Below are 24979 nucleotides of genomic sequence, written 5' to 3'. Positions count from 1 at the left end.
AATCACAGTATACAGTACATAGATTCCTCCCACATTTTGCATGTGTCTAAAATGATGTCAACAAAAAGAACAACAGAAAACATGTCCTTACAAAGCACTGCTGGAAGCCACTAGAGTCGAGGAGGTAGCTTCCTAGATAGCATCCAATTCTCGATTACTCCTTTCAAATAATTTACATACAAATACAAAAAAGAAGAGAAAAACGAGCCTACCTACAGAAGAAATGGTTGTTTCACCAGATGGGAAATCTCAAACAATCAACATTTTGGTTGGTGCAAAAATGTTCACACCTACATTGGAAACAGAAAATAAAATGCAATCAAAATGAAACGGTGCATCTTGACTACACAAGAATGTCTTGTTGGATGAAGAAAACGTTTCCCGACATTGCCTAAATTCCTGAGCACTCCCATGACGTGCGCGTGTGGATACACGCTCTGAGGGCGTTTCCGCCTTCAAAGTGAGCAGCACTTCTCCAGCACACTGAAACTCAAACCCTCTCAGGGTGAAGAGATGTCCGATTTAATATACTATACCATGTAATGCTCTTCCTCTGGCGGCCTGTACGATAGTCCAGAGGGGAATGTACACACATTAAGTGCCTAATATCTAAGTGGGTTACAAAAACACAGGCAAGAAATCCTCAGATTTTCCCCATGTGGCCTATTTTTATACTTTTACACCAATATGCCACCTTATTTTGGTCAAGATCACTGCACTGTTGAGCTTTTAAGAAAAAAAGGCCCACTTGACAGATACTTTAAAGACCTTGAGTATAATCAGGCTTATTTAAACTTTAAGTCATTTTTATACTTTAGGGCACGGCTTAAAAACACTCGGCGGGCAGCCACTCTTCAGCTGCTCTCACATCCTGTTAGAAGTGGGAGGATGGGATGATATTCACGTGTTTAAATTGGACGGTATTTATGTGTTTAGCTTGGCTTAATGATTTTAAACAAGAAATGTAGCTAATCTCTTTTTATACATTTAATAAGTGTAAATAAAAATGTTTTGGGGAATTTCTTTGTTTCCAAACCTCAACAGATAATCCAAAGCGTACTGTATTTTTTGAATTATACATACAGTATATGTAAATGAATTCTCTTGCTTATTAAACGCACCGTAATCAGCAGAGCAACAACTACAACAGTTCTGACAGCTCAAATTAAAAAGCCCATCTGATAAAAGTGAGTCTTATTTTAATTATTGAAACGCTTCATTATTCATTATTAACCAAACTCGGGAAAAATGGGGCCTGGATTAAAAAACAAACCAGTGAAAATATTCACTTGAAACACATATTTTAGTTTTTGGTTCAGAACTTGACAAAGAGAAGTGCTGTTTTGGTGAATACTTGGGTAATTTGTTATGTACGACCACCCCCCCTCATGCTCATCAAACAATAAATAACATTGTTCACCGCCACCAAGCATAGCCGTTGCTATAACAGTGATATCTGCTACTTTGATCACATTCTTAGTCTTAGTAAATTAAAGCAAAGACATGTTTTATTATAGAGTGGTGTTTACTTATACCATTCTAGCTAGATTACAATCACAGGCAGGCAGCTGACGTTACATTATAACCCCGTGGTAGGTGACCACCACCTGAAAGTCTGGTATGATTATTACATTTGCTACATTTATGTAAAAGAATCAAAACGTTTAAATCAACATTTGCTTTTATAAAACCCTAAGAATTGACAAGATGTTGAACAATTCAAATTTAAAAAGCTTGTAAGCACAGGTAAAATAGAGAAATCATACGATCTTTCACTCTCTCTCACACACACACACACACACACACACACACACACACACACACACACACACACACACACACACACACACACACACACACACACACACACACACACACACACACACACACACACACACACACACACACACACTAATGAGATCCAATCAAAAGCAAGATGCAGGCACTGCTGGCAAGGTTTCATGCTGCAAGATCCTTTGTCGACCAATTTCTTCGCATTATGTGCTCAGTTCAGCTCAAGTAGAAATGGTCTCTAGAATCCGAAGCACACCAAGTTCCCTTTAAATGATCGGTTGCATCTGTTCACACGACGCTTACAAACATAAGTGCTTGCTGTAAAGTCTGTTAGCGGGGTACTTGGCACATTTAGTTGTTGGATATAAAAATAGTTTGTGTATTCTTTTAGAACCTAAATTCACATGACAGAGAGACCCGTGCACAGACGCAATGGAGCTCTGAAGCGCCCTCAGTCGTTGACCCGAGGTATGTTGTACGAGTAGTGCACCAGAGGAAGGCCTCTGGTCTGACAGAAGCAGGCCCTGCCGCAGGCCTGAACCTGGTCCGAACTGTCCGAGACAAACGAGTCCCCCTCGTCCGCGTACTCAGACTGAGCGGAGGGGGTGCTGCTGTCCGCCCAAAACCCTTCAGCGCGCTGGCAGACGGCCGGCCCCCCCGCCAGGAGGGTGGGACAGCTGTGGGACTTCATCAAGTGTCTGCAGACTGCGGAGGAAGACGGAGAGGAGCAGGTCCTGGCACGCAGCGCAGCCTCACACTGATCGCATACAAGCGTCTCTCCGCAGAGCTGCGAGTACATCCCGCAGTCAAAGCCCAGGTGGGAGGAGGAGCCACCGTCCGTGAGCTCAGACCCTCCGCCGCCGGCGTCCCCGTGGCCCTCGGCTCCGGCCTTCACCTCGCTGGTCGATACGCCGCGTATTCTCAGCCAGTCCTCCCTGAAGGCCGGGCTGAAGAACACGTACAGCACCGGGTTCAGGCATGCGGGCAGCGGGAAAAAAATGAGCGTGACCGATTTGGCGATCTCCGGGCCGCCGGCTGTGGAGCCAGTCAAGAGAGGGGCGAAGGAGAAAGCTGCCACGGGGCAGAAGAAGATGCAGTTGGTGAAGATGAGCCACGCCACGTGTCGCAGGGCACCGGTCTGCTCCGGGTCGGCCAGCTCCACCCTGCCCAGGTGGCAGTACAGCTGGGTGTACACGGCTGCGGTGAACAGGTAAGCCAGCGCATTGAGCAGCACCAGAGCCACCGTGACACTCAGCGCCGGACTCTCTCCACCAGCAAAGGGCAGGCAGAGAGGAGAGGCGGATTGGTCACTCAAGGTCAGCAGAGGGAGGCAGGCTCCGGCAGCGGCCAGCAGCCCCAGCAGCCCCGCAGCGAGGCCGAAGCGCCGACCTCTTCTCCAGCAGCCGCGACGGCGGCCGGCGTTCCTCCTGGCCGACACGATCACCTTCCCGAGGATGGCGCGCACGGCCACGCTGCGCTCCACGGCCGCCAGCGAGAGCAACAACACCGCCCACTCCGACGAGAAGACGGCCAGAGCGCCGGTGACCCGACAGCCGGCTCCCATCTCCCACCACACACCGAACTCGGCAAACGAGCCCCAGGTGGCCACGTCGAGCGCGGTGAGCACTCCGACGTACAGGCCCGTCAGGAGGTTGGCCAGCGCCAGGAGCCCCATCAGCAGCCGGGCTGGGGAAAGAGACGCGGTCGGGGAGTGGGAGTGGGAGTAGCCCGCGGCGGCTCTGTGCGTGGGAGAGAAGGTGGCCACCAGCACCAGGCTGTTGAAGACCAAGGACACCAGACAGATGAACCAGACGGTCAAACGGATCTTCCAGTTGCCCAGCAGGTGTTCGCACGGCTTGAAGGCCCCTGGAGACAGGAACAATCGGGATTCAGCGATTTAAATTTTTGCTCTTCCAAAAAGATTTAAATGACCGAATATTTGAAAAAGCTGAGTGTTGCTTACCTGGTGAAGGAGAGCAATGCATGATCATTGAAATCCTTTCCACATCTTCCTCTCCTACAATTAAAAAAAAATACCATGTTAAAAAAAAAACACAAATGGTAAATATGTGATCTTAATTGAAAAAAGTAGCCAGGCTAGAATAGGGACGGTAATTGGTTATATGCAGCATGCATGTATGTTAATTGTGTCCTTCCAATTTTTTTTATTCTACAGCATAACAATCAACAAACAAATAGTTGCCACGGTGTTGCAAAAATGTTACACATAAAGCAAAGACACGTTGACCATCATTTTGGACCAATTGAAGCGAGATAAATAGGGAATCTTTAAATATGTACTTTGAAAAAATGTAATCTTTTCATCAATTAATAACATATCTGAAGCATGTGCATGTGATATATACTGGTCTCCTCTGCTGGACTAAAGATCACATTTATCAGCACATATGCACAGATTTGCACTCTAAATACACTGTGTCTAAATACACAATGTAAATAGAAACACAGGGGAAGAAAAGCATGCAAAACTCTTAACACGTACAATAATCCAAGCTCATATCCGGTGGTTTGGAAAGAAAGAATTATATTAATATGCTCATGTACCTCCACTCTTTTATATATTTTGTGTCGATAACAAAATATACTAGGCAGCATGTTAAGTGTTAGAAGGAAAAGACTGACTGCTGCATTCCCACCTGCAGATTTCTTTGGGTCTTTTTCCTCAGACAAACCCGTCAATGAGTCACACCCGACGAAAGCACAGCATTGGTAGGCATACGGCACCGAGATGGACCTACAAATCAACAAATGGTTATTCAGGAAGGCTGTGAGCATCGTGTTCGGCGAAAGGCATACATAACGCGTCTGTCTGCTAATACATTTGATGGACCTGCAGAGCTCAAGGTCTTTGGCAATGAGTCACTGGCATTTGGAGGTGCGTTTTCTGGTCTTAGTGAGCAGAGCTGGCACACAATGAGGAAAGAGTGAGGAACAATCCCAGAGGATGAACAAAAAAAAAAAACAGGACGTCTCCATTACATCGTCAGCACCAAAAACAAAACACTTTAGCTAGCAGATCTCGACAGAAGACAGATCTCCTTCCTCACCTCAGTTTGGGCAGGTTCTTTGCAGTCAAGACATTTTTCATCTGCATGTTCCCCGAGAGTTTCAACTGACTGAGAGAGCTCAGTCCGGAGGTTGGAATCACGGCCAGAGAGTTCATACTCAGATCTCTGTCCAATGATATAAAAATACACAAGCATTTTAATTCTGAACACGTCAGTAAAACCGAGTGACGATATGTGAACCAAAGAACTCAGCACGACCGGAGGTGGCATAGCAGTCCTTAATAATAATAATAATAATAATAATAATGAGTCATACTCACAGGTTAGTCAGCGCAGTGAGGGAAAGGAAAGCATCTCGGTGGATAACTCGGATTTCATTTCTGCTCAAGTCTCTGCGTGAAGAAAGAACGCAGTGAACTCACAATCCACGCACACATATTTGTTTCTTCAGCATCAGGTCGTGTGACTGAGTGGACTTACAGTAAACGGAGTCCGGAGAGACCCTGAAAGGTGTCCCTATCAATTTGTTGAATATGGTTGTGTTGAAAGCTCCTGTAGATTGAAAACCAGAAGAAAAGAGATTTTAAACCCACACATGACTTTCTCCAATACTTAAATTGTTTGATACAGCTTTATGACTTTTTAATCTTGATTTAAAATCTGATGTCTAAGATTTTAAGATGCATGAACTGATGACTAAATGTCCAACACTCACATCTCCTGCAGTCTGAGGCAGCCCTGGAAGGATGGCAGCTCCTTGATGACGTTGTAGGACAGGTCTCTGATGGAGGAAAACAAACGGCTTCAACAATTAGATAGCAGGTCTATTTACAGAGAAGATAAGCTGGATAGTTAACAATGCTGCACATTTCTTTCTTGTGAATTGTGAACAAAATCCTGTCTGTAGCAGCGTCAAAACTCAACCTCTACTGCGACCATTTCTACTGTCCTGCTAAGTTTGTAATGATCTTAAATCTTTAGTGAGCACAATTATTTGCAGAATATTTGAGCACTTCTGCGGGAGAGGAGAGGAAAAGTCTCTTACAGCGTTCGAAGCAACTTGAGGTTCTCACACAGCTCGGCGGGGATGAGCGATATCTGGGTTCCCGACAGCGTCCTGAAATATAAAAGTCTAATCAGTCAATCCTGAGACGCATGTAATCACAAGCATAAATACGCTGGATCCAGATTCACTCACAGACTCTCAAGATTATTAGTCCACGTAAGGATGGGAAAGTCCTGCATCATGCTGGCCCCACGCAGCATCCTGAAACACAAAATCACAAGGTCAGAACATCGAAGCATGAGTTGCAATCGATTTAAAACAGACTTAAGTTGTATTTTTGTTTTGTTGTTTGGCAGGAGTCCTGCCGAACAGTGAGACTTACAGAGAGTGCAGGTCCGACAGATTCTGGAACGCTGAAGGGCCCACCAGGGAGAGAGGGTTGTCATACAGATGTCTGGGAGGGAGGCGAGAGCAGAGGGGGAGAGTGCAAACTAAATCATTTACTATGCAAAAATGGCACCATCTTCTGGACATTCCCCTGGTGAAGGCTCACAGGGTCAGCTTATACTGTGTGTGTGCTGAACAGTAAGCACACTGTCCATAGTGGCATTAGTGCAAAGCCGCGTTATTAGTGTGCTATGGCGGTTTTCTGAGTGGTGTCAGCGAGTTTGACCTTACATGGTTCGCAGCAGGGGGTTGTTACGGAAGGCCCCTTCAGGTATGGAGGCAATGTCGTTGCTGTGAAACCCGCTGCAGGAAAGGACATCAAGGACACAGTGTGAAGACACTTTGCTCCATATGAAAGCCTGACATAGTGAATAAGTTAACGTATGCTTAAGAAATACCCAAAGTAATGCTGCGAAAAATAACCATCTACATAAACATCTAGTTTTCCCCTTCCCTAGTCCTGAGCTACTTTGACAGATAGGCGTGTGTTTAGAATCACATAATAAACGAGATGATAGTAAAGGTTTCCTTCTTTTACTGATCAGTCAACTGGTCCTTTCCTTTTGGACTTCAGTGTTGGTACAAAATGGAGGAGGAACGATATACTCACAGCTCCTTGAGTTTGGGTAGCGCTGCTATTGCTTTAGGAAAAACCATCAGGTTGTTGAAGTTAAGATCTCTAGGATGACAGAGAGAGAGAGAGAGAGAGAGAGATGCAGGAAGTCACTGCTTCGTTCTGGCATTTTGGCCAAACAAATCAATTCCACTAATCAATGATACATTAAAAATAAAGATTAGACATTAAACAGCAATATCCAATGCATAACCAACCAGTACAAATGCTCATTGTCCACACATGTTCCCAACGACTGATCGCTAGTTTCAAGTTTTCATGGAAGTTTCATGTTGTTCATTATTTATTCATTCATTAAATGTCAAGAATTGTGTAAAGACACAGAGTCAACCTTCGCACTGCTTGTTTTGTCCAACAACAGAGGATATAATTAATTCAAAGATATAACGTTTTGATGTTGATGTCAACTGCATTTGTCCATGTTGGGGAAGCAGAGTCTGCTCCTTACTGAGACTTCCTTTCCCAGCAGCTCGACCGCCTCCCTCCTCACAAAACAAACACAACGTAACACCAGAGGCCGTTAGAAGCAGTTGCAGAACTGCCTTTAATAATTTGAATATAGGCCTGTGTGTGTTGTAGCAGAGCTGTTCGCCATGAGGTTAGAACGCCACAAAAACATGTTTCAACAGTGGGAGGGCAGATTCGATAAGCATCATGTGCTTTGCTTTATTTATCTTTAGAGCAATTAAGGGAGGAAGTGGACACAATGATGTCTGAACGACCGGAGCAGAGGTGGGTGGGGAGCCGTTAGCACACACTCACACAAGCGCAAACACACTCTGATACGCACGCACACGCACTACTGTGCACTTACAGTGTCTCCAGGTTCACAAGTCCAGAAAAGCAGGTGTCTCCTATCTCCTTAATTCTGTTGTTATGAAGATGTCTAAGAAAGCAGAAGCAGTTTTACACACACATTTATGAGATTTCATACCATGACAGATTTTAAATAATCCGTCACATTCATCATGGTCTTTATCTCGATCTTGCTCTGCAGCGTTTGTGAGGGGTTCCACAAAGACTGAATGCTTAGAGTGTGATTGAGGTATCTCTACTCTGTGTGTGTCTGCAGAAAGCTATCCTTGCCTAATAGGTTGGTTAGGTCTTTTCTTCCTGTTTACCCTGACGTGTTTACGCTAACCCAGCAGCAATACCACTCAATGTGTGTATTTGTGTCAATGTAAAACAGTTCCACAGACTCCAACTCTGCCACATATTTGTACCATGGAAGGTTTTAGCTCTCTTCTATGTATAAAACATCAAGGTAATCCTGTTTTTACACTCCAATGCTTGGAGTCAAGCAACTTTTTCCAAGTGTTGTTAACATTCAAACCCCAATGGCATATTTCACTGCAAAGTGTATGCAGAAACACAGCAGGGCATTAGTGTCTACCCGTTTTGTTGACTTAATAACTGTAAGCAGTGGAAATAAATACTACAATGCGTTTGTGTTTGGAATCTGATTTGCAGTCGCTCAGAGGATACATTCAGAGCTACGGCAGGAAACCACGAGAGGTACTTTGCATTGATTTGTGGTGACAGAATAATGCATATAATACATGAAAAATAAATAGGAATAATAGAATATTTAATTTAGAGCAGAGAACAGGCACAGTCTGTTGGTGGTAAAAAGTGAGAACACATAATGACTCCAGCGACTCCCTCAGCTTATTTGAGTCAACACGAGAATGTTTTCTTTCAGTGTTAATTAGACTTTAAAAAGGTACACCACCAGGTTTTTTTTTACATTATATGTAATTAAAAAAAATGTCATTCAAGCTTTGTTTAGTGGTGGCGGAAAAAAGGCAAAATACAGCTGAGTGCACAAGGTGGTTTGTGGCTTTTGTATTTTTCTTTCACCTTGCACATTGGGACAAAGGCTGACATTGATGAAACATACGTACAGTAAACGGTTGTACCGGGACACTATTGAGCGGATCTCCATCATGAACCTAAGCTATTACTTACAGCACAACTAGACTGGTAAGGTTGGCGAAGGCGTTGTCCGGTATGTACGAGATGCGGTTGAGCGCCAACGTCAGAGCCTGAAGGTTGGCCTGGTGTCTCAGAGACCCGACCGGGACTTCCGTCAGGTTGTTATCATCCAACCAGAGGTGGCGCAGCTGCTGAAGGCCTTCAAAGCTGTCTTCTGGAATAGTAGTGATGTGGTTAGCGTCCAGCCGGCTGCAGAACAGAGGAAGAGGCAAAAGGTGCTTTTTCACCACATCCATAGAAGTAGAATGACATTACTTCAGGCATGTGGCCGTGCTAGGAATACAAAGGGCAAATAAAACAATCTAAAAAGACCCATATCACACTATTTTCTTCAGCTGAACCAGATTTTTGATTGATTTTTTTTTTCCCCATTGGTTTTTTTTGTCCTACTAAGCAGTGACGTTGGTGACATTCTGATCAGGACCCAAAAGCGCGGTGGAATAAAAGGACTTTTCCATTTCAGCAGAATTATGAATGCGCAAATGTTCTTTTCTAAATGACCACCCTTTTTTCTCCTGCCGTCCTCCCTCACGGAGCGTCTCACCCTCCCTCAAAATTCCTCAAGTGTCTGGGCTGGAAGGAAAATAGTCTTGATTGACATACGGCTCTCTAAAACTTTATACAAACTGAGAACTGGCTGTGTCAGAGCATATTACTTCAGCAACAGACCTTAAAACCCTCACAGAGAAAAGACATCTGTTAAAAAAAGAAAGAAAAGCGTCTGAAAAAAGAAGAGGGGAAGCAAGGGACAAGGGGAGGGTTATAGAGGGGTGATAATAGTTGAAAGCTGGACTTTCAGCAAGTTTCTCCAGCTGGATTAATTCCTCTGTTGGTTCCTTGAGATGACAAATAGAGGCTTGTATCTTGGTAGCATTGAAAAGTGACATTTAATAGTTGCCTAAAAAACGATGCAAAAAACTGAGGGCGAGTCGAGGAGGAAATTGGGACACAGTCGAGAGTAAACACGTGGAAAAGCACAAGTTTCCAGCAACCTCCACAATCCAACTGATGAGCAAAGTTAAGAGGAGAAGAATGCTGAATAAGGCTGACCTACATTTGCACAGGGCTATGGCCGGGCTTAGTGCACAACATACACTGCAGCAAGAGCAAAGTACATCTTATGAGTGGAACCGCCCCTGGATGACATCAACAAAATCTTGAGTAAATGATTGAGATTTCAAAAAGGTCTTCTCAACTTGGAGGAAGAGGTAAGTGTTTACTCTCATACGATGGCATTCAAACGGAATGTTACACATTAAACAACTGCTAACTACAAGAATGTTGTCAGCTGGAGAAATCTGATGCTCAACATGGACTTCACTAGGAACTGTGGTGCCAGATGATTTAACACACAATGCGTTTTGTTGTTTCTAGTTGGAATTCAATTAAAACGTGGCGCAAAGAAGTGCTATTTCTGTTAGTTGGCGCAAAGAAATTATTTAATTAATTATTATTTATTATTTAGTGTTTGCCAGGAATTTTCAACACACATCTTCAACAGTGTACATCCAAGCTAAAAAGGCTGTTTAATCGTAATTAGGTGGCGCCTTTGAGCCAAATTGACAAAAAGTGCAATTTCAGAATTGGACAAATGTAAACATAAAAATTGTGAAAATACATGAAAATCATTGGGATTCATTCCCAAAGGATCATGAAACAAATGCCAATCAATGCTTTCTAGACATTTCTAGTTGTGGAGTACAAATATCCATGAATATTCTAAACACTGCTTTAAATTATTTGCTCAGCTAAAGCCCAAATACTGATCTCATCTTGGCGAACCTTTGATGCATCTCGTATGACTGAGAAATCTGTGACCTCAAAATAAACTCTGTTTCCGAGAGACCGATTTCTCCATAAATCTGCCGATTTTCAGCTGATTAAAAAAAATGTTCTCTAGTACTCCTGTTGCTTTTAATATTATCTTTGTGAGCAACTGTCCAAAATCAGGTGATTGGTGTGACATCATTGCCCCAAGTTAGCAGGCAGTGCCTCCCTAATATAGGAAATGCGGGAAGGAAAGGTCCACTTGAAACTCAGGGTTCTTAGTTTGTGTGTGAGTTATATGACTTACAGAGACTGCAGAGAAAGTAGAGTCTTCAGGGATGCACTGGGCACAGTCTTCAGCTGATTATTCTGAAGCATTCTGCAAGTAAAAGGCAAAAAGAAGACTTCATCCCAAATCAAATCACAACATGTTCTCATGGAGTTTTCCTTATTCGTGATACTGTTGATGGGCAGATGATTTATGATGGTTATGAAGGGTCCCATGTTCACTTATAAAACCCAATACAATTGTATTCATGTTTACATGGTATCAGCATTTGTAAAAAAAACTTCACCATTCACCTGTGTGGTTACAACCCAGTCCAAGATCCCTGTGTTATTTCATTGTCTTTTTCACTTTATTTTTCCTCTCTTATTTTAATTTTCTATCACGTATGGTCTACATTACGGCCTGACAATGCACTGTAACATTTTGTATACCTTTCTCGTGGCTTCTCTGTTACCTTTGCAACGTTCGTGAGCCTTCACATTAAGGCCATTGTTTACGTCTGCCATCGGCTGATTGCGCTGAGCAAACAGCGGCTTTTGCCTGGCGCCAGGCCTTTGATCCCGGTGGGGTTGCGGAGAAGGGCTCGGGGGTGCAGGTCGGGTGCTGAGCGGAGCGCTAAGAAGAGCAAGTACAGACCCTTGGTGCCTGTGATTATAGTGGGGAACATGAGGTCGTTGGCGAATAAGACGGATGAGCTAAGCGCGCTGGTAAAGTCTGAGAGGGACCTCCGTGTGCGTCTTGTGTTTCACGGAGATGTGGCTAATCACTGTGCGTTGGTGCTCCAGAACTGTTCGGACGGGCTGAGACGCTACACGGAGCGGTGAGAAGAGAGGCGGCGTGCCGTGTGGGTGAATGAGAGGTGGTGGAATCCCGACCACGTGTGCACGAAGGAGCGCTTCAGCAGCCCGTACATCAAACTGTCAGCCCTTAGGATGCGTACATATTATTTGCCAAGGGAGTTCCTGTCTGCCATCATTGTCACTGTTTAGGTGCCAGCTGACAAAGAAGCAGCAGTGGACACCGTCCACTCCACTGTATCTGGATTGCAGAGTCCCAGTGCATTTTTGGGGACTTTAATCACACATTGGATACTGCCCCACGCGGAATAATATAACTCTGGACCTATTGTATGCAAATGCTATGAATGCATATAGTGCCTTGGCAGGTCTGATCACAACCTGGTCCTGCTGACACCCAAATACGTTCCTCTGGTTCAGAGGCTCAGGCTTTGAGGAGGTGGCCTTTGGAGGCAAAGCATGCCCTGCAGGACTGTTTTGAGTCAACGGACTGGGATGTGCTATGTGGAGGATATCAACAGCATCACCGAATATATAAAACTCTGAACAAACCACCATACCAACCAGGAATGTATGATGCTTTCCTAATAACAAGCCATGGATTACCAGTGACTTGCAAGCTCTCCTTAACAAGAAGAAGGCAGCTTTCAGGTCATGAGACAGGGAGGAGCTCAGGAGAGTCCAGCGAGACTCAGGGAGCGCAAGGACTCTTACAGGAGGAAGCTGGAGACCAAACTCCAGCTGAGCAAGGTAAGGGAGGGGCAGGCAGGGGGGCTCCCTTGGGATGACCAATGAGCTAAACCGCTTCTTCAATAGGTTTAGTTCAAAGTCTTTGGCCGTCTCCCATACACATCACCCCCCCCCCTCCAGACGACTGCTGGAAAGACACCATTAAGGCAAAGCTGAAGGACCTGATGGCATCAGCCCCAGAGTACTGAAGACCTGCGCCATCTAGCTGTCTAAAGTCCTGCCACGTCTCTTCAACCTGAGCCCGAAGCTGGCGGAAGTCCCGGTGCTGTGGAGGACGTCGTGCCTGAGCCCTGTACCAAAGAAGTCAACTCCATCTAGCCTCCATCTAGCCTCGACTATCAACCAGTTTCCCTCACATCCCGTGTGATGATGGTGCTGGAGAGGCTGGACAGCCTTAAGAAGTATGGTGAAGAAGGCCAGCTCCATCATCGGCTGCCAACAAAAGCATCTTGAACACGTGGTGGAGAGGAGGACACTGAAAAAAACGTTGTCCATATTGGACAACCCGGACCACTCTTCACGCCTACTGCAGGTACAACAGTTTGATCCATAGTTTGATCCAAACATTGTACTTCTGTCTTAACTTAATTTTAACTTTCACTTTAATTCAATATTTTCTGATCTGATATTTTATTTTACTGTACTGTGTATATAGTGTGCATCTTTCATTTTCTCATTTGATTTACTGTACTGCTGCTATTGCACACAAATGTCCCTCTTTCACTTGATATGAGAAGCATATAACATGCCTCCATGTGTTTGTGTTTTCAGTCATGTCACCAAGACCTCACCTGTAGATCAACAGGACTCTGAACTTTTGTCCTGTTGCAGAATAAACAGGGTGTGTTTTGTTCAATGTGTTCGAGTCTGTACAAGCACACCAGGGAGTGCTACCCAATGTAAATTATGCAAAACAATTTTTTTTTGTAGGCAATTTCTAAATTGGGTGTTTTCCCAGCCCTATGTAGTGATGGCAGAGATGTAAAAAGGCATTTAGTCTCCCAGGGTGGATTTAAATGTATAACTGTGCTTATTGTGGCCATTACTGACAGCACAACTGAAATATTCAACACCTGCGGTGTGGTGGTAATAAGCCAAAATAATTTGTAGGTATGTTTGTGTACGAGTGTGTGTTTGTATGTGTGTGTGTGTGTGTGTGTGTTGACGGTAGTGGTGGCGGCAGTATGCTTACAGGACTTTGAGCTGATGCAGTCCAGAGAGGGCTTCAGGGTGGATGAATGACAGGTCATTCCCTGCAAGTCGTCTGCGGAAAGAAAAAGAGTCAGAAATATATTTAGGACATTTCTAAAATGAGTCATAGATGCAAGATATATTTCTAATTAAAGCAATTTAAAGAGCCCCTCCATATCATGTGCTTCAGTAGTAAAGGTTCCAGCTCTGGAGCGGAACATGAGGCCCTGGGTGTCAACGACAAGTGTCTGTGCCATGGCCTGTTGTCACTTAGTCTGTCACACACAAGAGATTAGAGCTGTTCCTGAATATCCCCTCTTTAGTGCCCCTCACTGAACCTCCCAACCATTGTTAGTCAGTGTGTGAAAAACCCATTCACCCATCCGAGGCTGGCACAAGCAGTCCCGCCTTATAACGGTCTTCTCCTGCATTTAGCATTTATCAGTGGGAAGCTTCTTCCGTCCATGCATGAATTACTTTAGACTAAGGGCACACCTCCTTTTCCTGTTGGGAACAGGAAGTCCAGAGGAAAGGGTGTAAATAAGCATGGGACTGGCTGACTGGGACATGCACCCTGAGTATTACATCCTTAGAGATTAGCAAAAGATTTAGCAAATAGAGTCTGAGAAGTAAGAATTCCCTCCAAAGAGAGCTGTTGTCAAAAATCCCCCGTTGGCGGACATCTTACATGAAGCACGTGAGTTATACTTGCAGTGACGACTCTGCTCCACATATGAAAAGGACAATGGCCGCAAACAAAAACGTTAAATACAGCGACCGATATGACGAACATCGTTCAGACTTAATTCCATTAGAGCTTACGCAACGTAAACGAGGCAATCAAAGTCACAAGCCGCTAAGCACCACATGGAAACACGGTTTGACAAATAATTCAGATATCCATCAGGAGCTTCTCCTCCTCTTGCATCTTTCAACAAATTCAGTACATGTCCCCCTAGGCTTAAACAAGGAAAGAAGAATGTTCTTAAATCTCATTGAGGAAAGACTTAATCCTCTCCTTGGGCAACACCACTCTGACATGTCTTTCTTTGGCAATAGCAAATTCACAGAAATAATGAGTCCATGAGCAACAAACATTATTTGCCGTCAACAAATAATTAAAGGTATTCAGGAATTAGATTTTGATGAAAAAAGCAAAAAAAGCAGCACTCCCTGGCGGCACACCTTTTTGTACCAATGTTGGTACAGGTAGCAGTGCGTTCATTTCATTTATGTCGATTTTGGCAATGCAGATATATTCTTATTACTCATTTAATTATTTTAATGTTAGAGTTGTTTAGTGAGAGGATTTATTTAAGGTGTCTCTGGTTACAGAAGTAAAAGTAAAAGTGATTTTCACATATATCCCATCAGATCGACACTTTCCTGGTTAAATGAACTGAAAAAATTAAAACTTGTGTTGCACGGTTTTGTTGTTTGTTGTAATGTACATTGATCGGGAGTAGATGTTAACTACGACTGCATCGGTGCATGAATACAGTTAATGCTACATTATGGTTATTGTATTAAGGATCAATTGTACTGGGGCTTTTTAGGATTGATTACGGATTAGAATTTCAGACAAGATAAATCTAATTATAGCACACGTAATATCCCACATGATTAAAATGACAACCATTCGAAATGTGGACCCAGATGTCATTACTGCATTTTACTGAAGACAAGTAGGGAGCCTATCGGTTGCAGGTCATTTCAAGACTATAAACAAACTGCAAAGGAGACAGAGACTATCTGTCAACGCGTCTGCGGAGCTTTGTGATGCCTTCGGCAAGAAAGAAAGAGAGCAGAGGATCTTGCGTGACTATGGAGGAGGGAATATTCCTCCCTCGTCTCCGCTCATGTCCTGTGTGAGGACGTCCCACTTTCTTTTCTCCCCCTGATCTCCTTCTATGTCAGCTCTTTCTCTCCTTGTCTTTGCCCTCAGGGCCCATGCTCTGGTTCACTGACACTGCTGCAGCCCTGGAGCGAAAAAGTCATCTGCCAAAGTTCACCGAGACAAGCCTGCAGATTTGTTCCCAGAAAAAAACGGTTAAACAAACACACATGAACAGAGGGTTTATGTCAATGGATGACACGCCGTCGACAGCCCATCCATCACGATGACCTCAGATGAGAAAGGAGTTGCAGCGAGGCTGGGTGTTTTTTTGTTTCAGCCAGGTTGCCATGGAAACAATTGTTGTGCCCTCTTCCTTCCTGCCTTGCATTCCTCCACACAATGCGACGAAAAGTAAATTGCCTTTTCGAAAAAACAGATTGGAGTGGTGTTTTGGAAAAAGAAGAGGCCGAAGACCCGGCCGGCTGAAAGGCGCACAAGGGCCAAAGAAACAAGGCCACAATAGGCCAAGTGGAGCTGCAACCTGCTGGAGTTTGTTCACTCAGTGGTCATTTTGCTTTCTCAGGGCCGCATGTTACCCGATATCAGGTAGACAGATTTTATCTCGGACTCCCAGCAGCACAGAGCCAGACAGCGGAGTGTTTAAATAGGAAAGAAATAACAAGCACCCACTAAGATTAGATGTACGCCGCTCAACAAAGCACCAGAGTACAGATGTGCGGTTGCCACCCTGATAATCTCTTAAAAGCAAGAATCCACACAGGATGTCACGTGACCGTAGCTTCAATACATGGTCTCGTCTCACCTCACCTTTTTTTTTTTTTTTTAGCTTTGCTGCACCTTTTTAGCCGCCCTCGTTCAATTCATGAATGGTTGAGTGATTCGTAGCCTGGCGTAGTGCTACACTTATCTTCTTCAGCTGAGAAGAAGGGCATGGCGTGCACCTATACTGTGTGCTTTGCAGCACAATCTTACATTCCCAGGTGCATATCATAAGCCCTCATGTCAACATTGTACAGAGTAAATAGATCATTAGCAAAAGAAAAAAATGGGCATGTACTCACAGTTCTTCCAGATAGGGGAAGTTCTTGAATACAAATGCTGGAAGCTCAGTGATGTTGTTCATACTCAGGTCACTGTGGGAAGAAATAATCATTTAGAGAGTACAATCTTCATATTTTAAACAAGCTGTTTCCAACAGATCATCCTAGTACACTTTTCCTTTTTTTACAAAGGGTTTTTCATTGATGCTACTTGGACATATGTTATTCTCACTTAACAATGACTTAACACATTGAAACTATTTCGATTAACATGCTTTTGTAATTGTGAAGCCTTAGTGCAAGTATTTGTACAAACTGACATAATCCTCTTTGAACGAGGTGTTTTTAGCAACCTAACCATTGCATGTATGATACAGTACAGTTTATTTATTTACATCACAACTTGATGCATACAACCAATTGGGTAAATGTGTCTCACATCCCTCATTGGCAGTTTCAAGTCTTTTGACTGTGCCTGCATGAATTCCTTCAAAAAACCCTTCTCTCTAGCCTCAGGGATCTTGATTTTTTCCAACTATCTTTCAAGTAAAGGCATGTAGCAGCATGAAAAATATGCACACTGCACTTGATTTGCTTCCCCACAAAGTTAATTTGGGGTTTAGATTTTTTATTTATTTATTTTTTGAACGCATTTTCAACTGTAAATGTTTTAAAGCAAGGCACCTTCCCATTAAAATAGGACAAAGATGCTATCCCAGGGTGATTTAGTAGACCAGTGTGAGCAAAATCAGCCCTGGATCTAATTATAAATCTAATATCTAAATCTATCTAATCTAATTTTACTCAGACAACATGTTTGGTGGAGCTTTGCAACCACTGCTGCAGATCTGCCACCACTAGTGGTCAGATGAACACATCCCTAACCACATTTTAAACCGTTTAAACTAAATCTACTGCAGACTGTTGACTGGTCTGAACCACATGCAGGGCCGGGGAGAACGAGAGGCCTGCATGGCTCGATCACACTTCCTCCCTCCCTCCCTCCCTCTGTGTCTGGCTGCTTTACTCATCAAGTTCCTGGCCTGTCTGTGCGAAGATAGATTGAAGGGGACACTAAAAATGCAGCTGTGATAAATGGTTTGGAGCAGAAACGCTTCTACAAACAAGTAAATTTCTATCCCATGTGCCATTTGGCTGGTTTCTAGCGGGAAGCGCAGAAAGCATCTCAGAGCTTGGAAGTATGCTTTGATAAAAAGGAAAATGAGGCTGAATATATTCTACTAGTCAATTTCAGAGTAAGTCAACACAGAAAAACTACAAAATAAACGTTTTTAGGAACCAGCTTACCTAGTAGTTTTAAAACACAGTTTAGTGTCATAAATCAAAAATATTTCCCGGGGGAAATAACACTTAATGATTGAAAGGCATATGGTCATATCCTGAAATGATGCATTTTGTTTAGTGTTATTAATTCCAAATGAATGAGATACAAAGGTCATTCACTGGGTGTTTATGAGTCTACACAAAACGGTTTGCTTTCTGCCCTGCAGCGACGGTGCCCATTGATCTCTGTAGTTACTGTGTGACACTTCCTTCAAACCAACGTGAGATTTAAATGATCTGCAGAAACAAAATCAAATAACTCTTCTAAAACCAACCCTTTACCAAAGACGCATGCGCAACTTCAAAGTCTTAACCTGCGGTGGAAAAAATTGAAATATGAAGCATTTCCTTCCGCATATTAATAAAATGATGATTATTATTATAGTATAATACACGGAAATTAAGCAAATATCTGCTGCCAGTTGCAGTTGTAAGTCCTGACCTGCTGTGTTTACAAAGCTACACATCCACTGAATAACCACACTTACAGACAGCTCAGTTGTTAATCAACTTTTGCATCCAATAACTGTATCTAAAAAAAGTGTTTGTTGGGAATCTGCGTGAATCTATTTCAAAGAACAAAATAGACTTTGTGAAAGCAAACTAGAATCACAGCGTGGCCGTTGTTTTCCAACGTCAATCTTTCAATTTACATTCCTCCAAAATGCCCTTAATTAAGCATTTGTGTGAATGATTCAAATTAGGATACACATTCTTAAGTTATGGCAAAGTTATGTGAAGTCAAAGTGAACTCACACTTCCACCATACAAATCTAATCAGTTAATCCTTAAGTGGGAATTCATACCAAAAATGAAAAGAAATTCCCTCAAGACATTCTTGAGACATTGCTTTCACAGGAACGCGACAGGGGCAGACGTGCGGTCGCAGTCATCTGAACTTCTGACCACTAAAATCTATTCAGTAGCCATCTTGCATCCAGGTGGCGGTTTCCACCAAATATAAAAAGACTACTTTCGAGTCGCAGTGTACAAACCTCCGGACAGACAACCTCACAGCGTAACGCCTGCAAGGCAGACCTTTACAAATCTGTTCACCAAACTAAAAGGAAACGGAGTCCGACAGAGGTTTAGGCCAAGAAAGAAGAAACCACAGTGACATAACTTGAGTTCAATGACTCCTGCCGGACGTTTCACTAGAAGGACAACCATCTGTGCAGCACTTCATAAGACAAGCCTGTGTGGCACAGAGGGCAAAACAAAAGCAAAGATTCTGCAGTCCGAGTAAACTTCGTTGTGACATTCTGGCCTCTAATGACGACTAGAAAGCAGATAGAGCTACTGAGTCAACGTGCGAACTCCCAAATCCATCTCCTCAAATGCTCTTCCTTCTATAGTAGGGAAAACACTGTTATCGCAAAATGCAACATCTTACCAAGTTCCATTCGATTGACCTTTTCTAGAAATTGTGTGTCTTCCAGCATAACAATCGGTTACGTTTCTTCTTTCAACAGGAGAAGTGCAGCTGCATCACCTTTGCAAATAATGAATCACATCAGGCCAGTTGTGCAATGCATAATAATTTCCTCCAAACATGCAATCAGCGATGCTGTGTGAAAGCAATAATTAAACTGTTGTGGCAGCACACTCCCAGGCCTTTCAGCATTACACCATGGGTACAGTATGCTGTAATAACCATTGCTATGCAAAGTTGTCAGAATTGAGTCAGCATTATCAAACATAGAGTGGCTGACCCAGCAACAGTTAATAAAACGTATATTAATATGTAACATTTAGAAATGAACTTATCTTTGTTATACTACAAAAATAGAGCAATTGTGAGGCTGAGCAGTTATTTTGTGGATCAACGGTGGAATTTGAAAGTAGTAGCGATCTTCTGCTCCATTTAGGAAAATACTAAACTTAAGGTTATGTTGGCTCCCTAAGAGTACCTGTAGGATAGAGGTACCCATGACAAATGACTGCTTTAAGCTTTAAATTGAATTTCAATCATCATGAATTCCAAGCTATTTTTTTGTATTTTTTTAAACTCTTATATCCCCTCTCACTTGTCCATCTTATGAGTCCCACAATACATGCTAGTCTGTGTCTTGAGGCAAGCAGTCATCAGTAAAAACTAACTAGCATGGCAAGGTTTTGTTTTTTTAAATACTGGGACAAGATTCAGAAAACCGGTGGCCGTTAGCAGTTAGAAACTGTGAGATGGGGGGAAGGGAATAGGTCTATAAGTGGAGGACAGTGTTGGGGACTTAGAGGGGGGGGGGGGGGGGGCCTTAACATTCTCCCATCCACAAGTCATCCTGTTTGGGGAGTGGGAACCACTGACTGGCTCCTTTCACCTCTGCTGACCAAGAACAAAAGTATCATTCAGTTAAAAATGGATTGGGGGCACCGATGGTGAAGCCGGCAAGCTCCAGCAGCAGCGTGCAAGACCCCCGACGCCACCCCTCCTCTCTCCCGAAGGTATGCAAAGACCAAACACAACTGAGACGCAGTCCGTTGCTCTCTGAAAACGCACAGGAGTTGACGCAGACACCGTGTCGCGTGCAGAGACTCTGTGGCAGGTACGGTACATACCTTCAAAAGGAGTGCTTGCTTTGTTACTGGCTGAGGGGGGGGCTCCTTTTTTCTCTCCCATTTGTGTGTCTGTAACAGGGCTGATTCCGTTACAGATGCCAAAACTCAAGCCCCTTTGGCCTGTAGGCGAGGGTCCACTTCAATCTCGTCACATGATTCATTGTAAAAAGTGTGAGCTCTTCTTTCGCCATGAGTTTTGACTAAAGCAAAAGGAACAGAGGTACCGGTAATATTTGTCCTTGTATGGAGGACTTCTTGGTCTCCGAGCAGTGTTACAAAGGTTGCACCTTCCTTCCGGTTGTTGGCACTTCTTTTCTCAGTATCTCGCCATATGTATACTTGTATAGTCCAGTTCCAATGTTGTAATGACAAAACACTCATATGGTGATGTTTTTTGTTTTATTTTCTCCTTTTACACATCAGCAAACCTTTGTGGCTCCATTAGCCCCGAGAGGAGCCCTTGCAGCTGCGATACGTCTCACTAATCCATCATGATCCCTAACCCCAGTGCTCGACACACAAAAGACGAAGGGAGTGGGAGAGGACAACTTAAGTTCAAGAGACCAGGAGAACAAATGAGAGTAGGACGGGGAGAGGAACAAACAACCTTTCACATATTTTTGAAGCAAATATATGAGGCAGTATGAACACTTACAATTTGTCGCGGAGCATTTAAACACGCATGTGCAGAACCCAGATGAAAAAAAGCAACTGTTTAATAATGTGGCATAAAACAAGCCCACAGAGAATCCACAAAAGGATTAAGATATAATTGGGTTGTGATCTAGATGTCAGACTGCCCATAATAAGGAAGAATTATGGTGACAGTCTCAGCTGTAAGCCGTGGACCTTATTGTGACATGCCTTGAGAACCTGAGATATGTATCCACTACTTCTGTTTACTTAAACCAACACTACCAATGGTGAATTAAAGTTTCACAACATATTGGTTTCGGAGTAGTAGTTTTTGGAATTTGGCCATTATTCTCAAAAAGCTGGCACAAAAAACAGCACAGAGGTAGCTTCAAACAAGAATAAACCTTTAAAACTTTAAGGTAAGGTGACTATGACTTAAGTCCATTGCAAATATCACATTTCAATTAAGTCGAAACTCCTTTTATTTGTTTTTTGAGAGAGAATAGTAATAACAAAATGCCACAACAGATTAGTGTTCTGAATGCTGTTTCCAAGGTGGTTACTTTGGTATATGATTAACTCAGAGGTTGTGCAACAAACTGAGGAGTTTCTTCATGGGGCAATCATCAACTGTATCTGCACCACACCATAAAACCAGACCTGCCTGGTGCACACATGCTTCACTTCATATTAAAAGAAACGTGTTCCCTTGCATGACACAGACGTTAAACTCGTAATCAGACTTGTGGCGAGAATGGATTAAGTATTTCGTATTAAACACAATGCTGGCTGTGATCCACTCAGCGTTACTCAACCAAATCTGGCCCCGATGTTGAACTCAACAACTTTACTTTGTGGTTCAGTCACGTACCATTTCACCAAACTGACTTATTGAGGGATCCCTAAAATATCTGTGACACGCAACCTGCTGCTGGACAAAATATATTTAACCGTTTGAGGAGACGTGTGGATGCTGCTCGAAAACCCAAATCTTATTGGTGATAAGAGTGGTGGGAAATGACACATGTTTAGAGCTGAAACTCATTATGAAAATCCACATGTAATAGATTTTTGAACAGTTTTGAGAAGAAAAAAAAGAATAAATGTAGACAGCAAGTCGGCTCCGGAAACTTGTGGGTGACATTTCAAAAATATGGCCACTAACAATTTTTCTCGTTCTCATTATTGAATGTGGCGAGGGTTTTGTTCAGTATACAAATCTTAAACAAGTAGTTGTAATGTCTAAGAGTACAAGATTATCCATAACCTCCAAATATTTCAATTTACTATAATATAAAGTTAAGAATCAAATAGACAAGTTTGATTTACTGAAATTGGAAAAAGTTATTCAGTTTTGCTTAAAAAATAAATACATCTGAATAATCGATAACCAAAAGGACTGCAGATAACTTTTCTAAAAATGATTTACTTGTAGGCTGCAACAGAAAGTTTGTCCAAGTTGTCAAGCTACATCTGTGTAAATATTTAACTGAACCCCGAGTATTGCGGCACAAGAAGGACGACTAAAACCCCTACACTCCTCTTAACATCTTGATTAGGCCTTTATGTGTATTATCCCCCTGCGCTGGCCCATTAGTAGAAAAGTTGCCTGCTGTTGAATGCTCGTGATTCACTCGCCATGTAAACACGGGCCTTCTTACGGGGAGGCGTTCGCACGCGCTCAGAGAAGTCCCGAGGTCGTGGTCCCCGGAGGATGAGCCCAGGTACTTACAGGTAGTAGGTGAAAGCCCTCAGCCCGGCGGGGACGCTGGTCAGCCCCCTCCCGGAGCAGTCCGCACCCCCGTCTTCATCGCAGCTGCATGAGGGCGAACACACGGCCGTCGACTGCCCTTGACCGGTGGCACCGGGACGGAGGAAGCACCACAGACACATCCACAACAAATCCACGCGCATTGTCCCCCTCGTCTGGTTCAGGTGAACGCGATGAAGAAGGAGTCGGAGGGGAGGGAAAAAGAAAGCCCAAAAAAAAGGCCTTTTCTTTGTGGTTTAATTTATTCCGGACGTCGACTTCTCGTGTGGTTGGTCGGTTGAGGCATGAAGAGATGAAGCGTTAAACCGACGCGTTTTCAAAAACAACACGTAAAACGCCCGGGCGCTACGTACGTTCACCGGCGCCACGAAAAAACAACAACAACAACATCCACGTAAACGCGTTGTCGTTAACACCCGCGCATTGTGCTCGAGGACGAGCGGCTCACCTCCCCGCGGAACATCGCTCAGCCCCCGTGCGTGCGTGCGCGCGCGCGCGTGTGTGTGTTTGCGTGTGTCGTACGAGTCCCTGGAAGTAAAGTAGCAGAGCTCACGGCAGGAGCGGTAGGCTACCTTTGCGTATCACGCGGTGTCCCGTTAAATAACCACCAAAACAACAACAACAACACAAACCGAGCGGCGTCTCCTAACGCGTCGCTAACCGGCCGCTGACTCGGTGGCGGTGAAACGTGTGTTTGTCTCCTCACAGAAGAAGCACCGACCAGTTTTCCGCTGCTGTGCTCCTGACACCAGCAGCGTGCTCGTAGCTCTGCAGGCACCCTACCGGACACCCTGCAGCACTGGGCCTGTGCAACACTCCAGACCTGCACCACCATGTCGGAGTGCCAGCCGCTGCACACTCGCTGGCTGGGGGGAGGGGGGGGGGAGGGCACTGTTGTGGGGGTCCCGTAAGGGGGTAATGCATTAGGTAATTTCTTTTTAATGCATTGGGTAATTTATTTTGAATCAACTGGCCTGGGTTTCAAAAGTAGTTGGTTAACGTGTGGATAAATGTTCAGAGCCTTTGTTTGAGTTTAAGTACCAATAGCAAGAAGTGGCTATTTTACTAAGCAAAGCTGTCTTGTAAAGCATACCCTGTTATAATAAAAGTTATACGTTCAAACGTATATGAACACAAAAAAGCAAAAGATACACTATTATTATACTTCCTTCAAATATACTTGGAAATACCCAAAGAAAAGTTCTCATTTTGCAGAAAAGGCTCTTGTTGAATCACGTTGCTCCAGATGTTTATGGTTTTACAAATAAATGTGAACTATTGATGGCAAGTTTCATCTATAGCAATGCATCATATTGTTCTATGTAATTTATTATTGAATTGGTTCAACACATTTTGGAATTTTATTGGACGGGACAATTGTAAAGTCAAAGTACTAATGCAGAGGAGTAAAAGGAGCAATACTTGCATCTGCGGTAAGTGAAGTAGAAGCATGAAGTTGCATAAGTGCAAGAACATTTCAATTGTACTTAATTGCAGTACTTGAGTAAACTAGTTAGTCACATTCCACCACTGACTACATACACCCAGTCAAGTGCTGTAATTAAGCACCATTTCTATTCAACTACTCAAATAGTGCAAAGTGCTAATCATGTGTTTGGAGCTCCTTGGGTGTCGATGTTCTGAGGCCTTAAAACAACAGCTTTCCTGCTGGTGAACCAGCCTTGCACAAGCAGGTTGAAAATACTATGCAGCCATCAATAGCTCCCATCAGTGTAGGAGATGATCAAATCATTTAGGCAAAATCACAACGAAAATGCATCAATAGTCAATTATAACATAACGTGCATGCAAAAAAGTAGTAAAATATATGGTATTACAAGCAATGTGTACCTGGGTTTACGGGTTATTAAATTGTTCATACAGTAGCATGTAACAGTTAGCTTTTAGGTTATTTATACTATATACATGCATTAGATATGTTATATAAGTATTGGTAGCAAAATGGACTAAACTGATATGGTGACATAATGAGAAACGACAAACTGGTCCACGCTGTTTTGTCTGACTTTTATACGCTAGGCCAATGCATCACATTCAATTATCTCGTCAAATGT

The 24979-nt window shown here is 43.4% G+C and overlaps 1 protein-coding gene across 1 annotated transcript; it reads right to left on the bottom strand.

Annotated features, from left to right (window-relative positions):
* Positions 1-1269: 1269 nt before the first annotated feature.
* Positions 1270-23700, bottom strand: lgr4 (leucine-rich repeat containing G protein-coupled receptor 4). Its single transcript, XM_037484465.2, has 18 exons — positions 22866-23700; positions 16619-16690; positions 13701-13772; positions 10980-11051; positions 8879-9094; positions 7725-7796; positions 6887-6955; positions 6508-6579; positions 6212-6283; positions 6022-6090; positions 5869-5940; positions 5539-5604; positions 5304-5375; positions 5144-5215; positions 4863-4988; positions 4452-4549; positions 3758-3811; positions 1270-3660 (listed from the first exon to the last, which is right to left on the bottom strand). Exons 1-18 carry the CDS (start codon positions 23045-23047, stop codon positions 2246-2248), a joined length of 2943 nt encoding a protein of 980 aa, XP_037340362.2. The 5' UTR covers positions 23048-23700; the 3' UTR covers positions 1270-2245.
* Between the last annotated feature and the right edge of the window lie 1279 nt (positions 23701-24979).

This window comes from Pungitius pungitius, chromosome 4 (assembly GCF_949316345.1).
Source record: "Pungitius pungitius chromosome 4, fPunPun2.1, whole genome shotgun sequence".
Classification (NCBI taxonomy): domain Eukaryota; kingdom Metazoa; phylum Chordata; class Actinopteri; order Perciformes; family Gasterosteidae; genus Pungitius; species Pungitius pungitius.
Note: the sequence above shows the minus strand (reverse complement) of the source record. Positions and strands in the feature narration are given on the sequence as shown.

Excerpts from the sequence above, each read along its gene's own strand:
- lgr4 (XM_037484465.2), bottom strand. The coding sequence starts at position 23,047 with ATGCGCGTGGATTTGTTGTGGATGTGTCTGTGGTGCTTCCTCCGTCCC. Across the intron at positions 11,052-13,700 it reads CTGCATCAGCTCAAAGTCCT|AATGCTTCAGAATAATCAGC; the intron begins GTAAGCATACTG and ends TTTTACTTGCAG. Across the intron at positions 6,284-6,507 it reads AACCCCCTGCTGCGAACCAT|ACATCTGTATGACAACCCTC; the intron begins GTAAGGTCAAAC and ends CCTCCCTCCCAG.